The 5,805-nt window shown below is 33.4% G+C and overlaps 1 protein-coding gene across 1 annotated transcript; it reads right to left on the bottom strand.

The window, feature by feature from the left end:
* Window positions 1-1,048: 1,048 nt before the first annotated feature.
* On the bottom strand, window positions 1,049-1,756 carry LOC130725795 (protein GL2-INTERACTING REPRESSOR 1-like). Its single transcript, XM_057576986.1, has 2 exons — window positions 1,680-1,756; window positions 1,049-1,409 (listed from the first exon to the last, which is right to left on the bottom strand). Exons 1-2 carry the CDS (start codon window positions 1,754-1,756, stop codon window positions 1,049-1,051), a joined length of 438 nt encoding a protein of 145 aa, XP_057432969.1.
* Window positions 1,757-5,805: the final 4,049 nt, after the last annotated feature.

The following is a 5,805-nucleotide window of genomic DNA, read 5'->3' as shown; positions in this document are numbered from 1 at the left end:
ATTATTTTGTGATTAGTTTATAGATTCAGAATTGATGCGTTGAAAATAAAAAAAGAATTGATGCGTTGAAAATAAAAACTAATAGAAGGGTTTAAACAATTTTTAATACTAAGAATGAATAATTTGGGATGGTTAAAAATCGTAGGCAATACTCAAAAGCCGTCATAAAAGTACGATATAGACTAACTTTACATATTTTAAAAAATTTAGCACCACTAAAGAGAAATATAAACATATAAGAAATAAATGATAAATGTAACATGTAATATGACCAGAAGAGAAAAATAAAGAGAAAAAATAGCTTAAAAGTGTATGAATTTTTAGTTGAACACTATTTGTAAGGTGGGGCCTAAACTTTCAATCTATTTTATTTTAACTATTGACCAAGTGCATAGGATCTACAAACTGTCATAACAGGTTTGCTTTTGTTGCACCTATTTTTATTGGCCTTCAATTTACTTTTTATGGTGGCTAACATTAACATTAACAGCAACCAACCATGCCATGTTGGATGAAACACTAATACTAATATCATTCATTCATTCATCAAGAGAAAGGAGTGAGAGAAGTGAAGCAAGAGTAATGTTGATTTCTCCTTAAAATTTCAATAAGCAAACTAAGAGAGGGCCACCTGAGAGGTTAAGCCCTATTACACTTCTTCACTGCCAAAAGAGCATGAAATCTGAACCCAGCCCCAGCTCCTACATAGATACTCCTAACATTCCCAAATATTCCAGTAACATTCTATCTATATAAGAGTAGTGCTACTCACGCTCCACTCTTTGTCTCTTTCTCTCTGTGTCTCAACATCCCCTGCTTTGACTAAATTGTTGAGATTTCCCCAATGAAAGAGGAGAGAAAAGAGGGTAAAAGTGGTGGAGCGCACGTAGCACTACCCATACAAAGGGTAAGCAGTTAAAATAGCAATAATAACAAAAAGAAGATAGATATTGAAATAGAGATTCCTAGGATTAAAAAGCTAATATAATATATGATATTCATATATCCTAAAACAGAGCATGAAACAGGGGAAACAGAGCACTAGGCTCTAGCTCCTCTTGTTGGTTGGGTTTTTGGGGGTTCCATCGTTGTTGTATTCATGGAGGAAATTGAGCAGAACGGTGTTGCGGCACTGTGGGCATTTGGGGTCTTCCTCAGAGACCATCACATACAGAAGGCAGCAAGGGCAACCTACAAGCGCCATGGAAGTAGCTTCAGGGCTAGCAGAGTTTGTTGGGGGGTTGTTGTCCTCGGAGGACACGCACGAGCTAGGCGGTGAGGTCGGCGACACCGTCGCCGATCGTGTGGGTGACTCCATTCTCCGGTCAACCCTCGGTGGTGACAGGTTCAGCTTCAAGTCAAGCTTTGGACCACTTCCATTTCTGCGACTCATGGTTTTCCTCTGTTTTCTGCAAAATAAAGTTATAAAGTATAAACTTTGACCATAAAGGTTAAGACTTAAGAGAGAAAAAGAAAAAGCACATAAAGAGAAACAAAAGATACAATTCCATGACCAAAAGGTGATCAAATAAGAACCATACAACACAATAAAATAAAAATAAAAACAGAGTCTAAAGAAAGTTGATGTTGAAAGAAGAAAAGGTGGTCGATCACTCACTGTGTTGTGGGTGAGTATGGAAGAGAAAAGGGATGCTGTGAGTGGTCAAAAAGAGACTGACACGGCTGGAACCACAACAAGCTTCTGGCAACAGAAAACTGATCTGTGTGGTGAGAAAGGGTGAACCTTCAAGGCCATTTTATACAGGGGAAATGAAGGGGAGTGATTTAAAGCTTAATTTAATTGTGGGAGAGAGGTGGAGGGTGTAGAGAGAGAAAGAGAGAGAGAGATGGGAGAGAGAGGAGAGAGAAAAGGGGATGGAATTGAATTGAAGTATTGGGTAGAAGAAGAGTGTAAATTGAGGCCAGGAAATGTATTAATTGTTTGGAAAAATCCCAAGAAGTATGCAGGAATGGGAAATTTGGAGTAAATATTGCAATTACAAAGTGCAGAAGGAGGGCCTTTCTTTCATTCATTGCTTAAGGGAGAGTCGGTGTTTAAGAGTCTTTCAGAGAGCATCATCACACAGCACAAGAGAGAAACCCAACAAGGCTTTTAAAGCTAAAACCCTTATTTAAAAATTCCAACCCCACACCAAGAAAATTTAATACCGTGTTGTAAGTACCAATTTTATTTTTAATGCCAAGGAATCAATTTTATAAATGCTCAACAGTGCCCCGAGAAAAGGAAAGCAAACTAAATGAAACGACAACAATGGTTAATGTGAGTTAGATGTTTGAATTGAATACTACAAACGTAAGCTTCATTGTTTAATGTTTGAAATTGAAATAGTACTAGCATTTAGTTTTTCAAAGTAAACTACTACTTATGCTTGTTTCATAGATATTAGATCTTTTCTCAGGCTGGATAGAGCAGATTGCAGCACCCTCTTCATGATGCATCTGCTATAGAAGTTCTCAAGTTTTGAGTTCTCTGTTTCTATTTGGTGGAGTTAGTTCTTCTTTACTTTGGGAAGCACCATCACCATTCAAGACCATGATCCAACAGATATTACATTACAGCATCTCATTGTGTTGTTGCACAGCACCGGTGATTCTTTTGGAGGCATTATGATCACAATTAAAAACAAAGCAAACAATGCTTTCTGTCATGAATTTGATTCATGATTTGACAATGCAACAACAGAGACAGGGGAGAGAGCTATGGAGCATTTACTAGATTCTCTGGCAGCATTTTTTCCTGTTTATGCTGCTTTGCTTTGTGAAAACTGAAAATTCTATATTTGTTATTTGAAGCTTCCACATTGGTTACCTGCATCCAAGCAGCTTTTAAATTATGAGAACTACAAAAAAAAAATATTATGAATTATCTATATATGTTTTAAATTTTTTAAAGTTTTTGCCTCATTATTAGTTTGTTATTTTCAGGTTGTTTCAGAAGTGTGGAAAATGGGTTTTGTTTTGATAATTAAAATAATCTTGTTCAAACATCCAAAAGAATCATAAGTGTGTGTTTGAGTAGTTGAGTGAACCAACGTGGAGCAGTCTCAAAAAGTAAGATGTGGCTTCCTAAGATTATAATGATGCAAATAGATTCATTGGCCTTCAGTTTAGTGCAACAATAATACTATTTGTGACTTGGATTTTGGAGGGGAGTGAAGAGGAAGAAAACACTTATTATAAATTCTTCTTTGGTTTGAGATTTTTTTTTTAAACGAGAGGTATTCCTACACGGAGAATGACTAGCCAAGTCGTACTAGTCGAATCGATCGAGCAATTGTGATTTGCTTATTCAACAAGGAGGTTGATCACATCGACTATGTTGACTCGCGCGGGGTACACATGTGATGAAGTTGATTTCTCCCCTAAATGAAGGTACACATAATTGTAATTAGCGAAGCATAAAAGAAATGTTTTAATGTCATAATTATTACGTAACTAATACATTGTATTGTAAAGGGAATAGATGTATGCTCATCTTTGTAGTATACGGTTGATTTATAATAAGAATTTAAAAGTTAAAAGTAGAATGAAAAAACGAAAAATTATTTATAATAATCAAATAATTAAAAAAATGAAAAAGATCAAAATGGCACATTAGTTATTACAGAAGACTAAAAACAAACGGAGAGAAAAAAATCATAGGTCAAGGAAGTGATGATGAAATTTGGTGAAGGGAGAAATTTGTAAAGGAGTGGGTATCATTTTCCATATTTAGAACTTTGTGGTCAACGTGGCAAGGGATCATAAGACAAGGTTTAAATGATGTGCTTCTACTTACTATAAATAGACAATTCCATTCTTCCTTTGAAATTCAATCATCGATGACATACAGATGAAAAGGTGCCTTCGTTGAAATTGAAAAATCAGCAACTTATATATCACTATCAGCAGCTCTGTTTAATTTTTTTTTATTGAAACAAGAAATGATGATAACGACTAATTTTCTCATTACGGTCTATGAAATATATACACTTCATTCTCACGAGCGAAGTTCAAACCTTGACCACATAATTATAAGTATGAGGTGAATAATTACCATACCACACATCCGTGTTAAATTATTTGATTTACTGGCCATTCTCTACTTCATACACAGGATTTGTTAATTTCCAGTTTTTTAAATATTTCTTCTGTTGTAATTATAAGACCATCTTCACACAATTACATTTGATCATTGGTTTGTTAGTTCATGCATGCAGATGCAGGAACAAAGTAGTATCCGGTGTTGATCCAATATCAAATATGGTTATTGTGGATAAGGTCCAATATGTTCATATCTGTGCGTTACTATAATAACCTCAAAATTAAATGGTAACCATTCTCCGTGTTACTATTAACCTCTGAGGACAACGACTTTGACGTGTTTGGATGAAAGTTTTAAAATCACTTTTCAAGGATCAGAGACTGCGACCAATTATTGGTGTGGGTTATTTTATGTGATCAAACTCATCAAAGACTTTTGCAAGCAATTATACAATAAATTAAGTTCAAATAAACTTTTTTAAAACAACACCTATTTTCTCACGGGTTTTAGTCTTTTAGGAGAAATCATCGTTGTATTTGTATATTAATTTAAAATTTATTCGTGATAAATTCAATTGTTATGCTGTTATAATATTTTACATAATAATTATTTTCCGATGTATAAAAAATATTTTACATAATAATTTAGGCTATGTTTGGCATGTCATTTCAGCTAGCTTATAGCTTATTTGACTAGCTTAAAACTTATTTGACTAGCTTAAAAGCTCTTCAAAAGTGTTTGGTGAATGAGCTTATTTCAGTAGCTTAAAGCTTTAAGCTATAAGCTATCTCAGGTAGCTTATAGCTTAAAGCTTATAGCTTATTAAATTTATTCTCATTTTTATCCTTATTATTTTATTAAAATTCCACCATTACCCTTATATATTTATAAGAATACTAAATATATTTTTCCCTCACACTTACGTATGCAGTTCCCGCCACACCGCTGCGCACCATAAGTATTAAAAATATTATATTAATAAAAATAATTAAAAATCAATATTATATTTTTAAGATGATAAATAACTTGAGTTAATAAAAATATTTAAAGTGATAATAATTTTAATATTAATATCATATAGGTATTAATATGAAAATAAAGTAATGTTAAATATAAAAATATTTATATAAGTATGTCCTTTTACAATTCCAGCTTGTTTAACAGCTAGTTTTACCAAACACCTTTGTTTCAATCACGTAGCTTTTCAGCTTTCAGCTATCAGCTTTCAGCTAGCTTATCAGCTTTCAGCTATCAGCTAGCTTATAAGCTTTCAGCTAGCTTTTCAGCTTTCAGCTAGCTTATCAGCTAAACGTGCCAAACATAGCCTTAGTATGAAAGAAAATGAGATAGAGATAGTTGCATATGGCACCTGGACGCAGTGTTATCAGACTCGACCCAGAGATCGACTCAGTCAGGGCATTGGATCAATGGGTCACTGGTCTGACCCAGCTGGGTCACTGGTTGAACCGTTAGACTCGGTTGACACTAAAAAAAAAGTTTAAAAAATTTATAATACCATAATAAAATTTCACAAAATATGATATACATTAAAATAAATGCCACAAATAAATATTGTCACTTTTGGAACCATGATTTTAGTTATTTTATGTGATGATGTTTTATATGTTTGTAATGATTTATGAATAATAATAAGATAATTTTTTTAATATATTTTTGATTGAGTTTTGTGTTATATTTTAATCAATACTTAGTTTTTTGTTACTTTTTTCATGGTTAATTTTGTTATTTAACAAGCAATT

The sequence above is a fragment of the Lotus japonicus genome, chromosome 1 (genome assembly GCF_012489685.1).
Source record: "Lotus japonicus ecotype B-129 chromosome 1, LjGifu_v1.2".
NCBI lineage: Eukaryota > Viridiplantae > Streptophyta > Magnoliopsida > Fabales > Fabaceae > Lotus > Lotus japonicus.
The sequence above is the reverse complement of the archived record's forward strand: the minus strand, read 5'-3'. Positions and strand labels throughout refer to the sequence as shown.

What these genes read in the sequence shown, in the direction of transcription:
- LOC130725795 (XM_057576986.1), bottom strand. Translation starts at nt 1,756, where the DNA reads ATGGCCTTGAAGGTTCACCCTTTCTCACCACACAGATCAGTTTTCTGT. An exon ending in CTTGTTGTGGTTCCAGCCGT is followed by an intron (nt 1,410 to 1,679) that starts GTCAGTCTCTTT and finishes TTTATTTTGCAG; the next exon opens with AAAACAGAGGAAAACCATGA.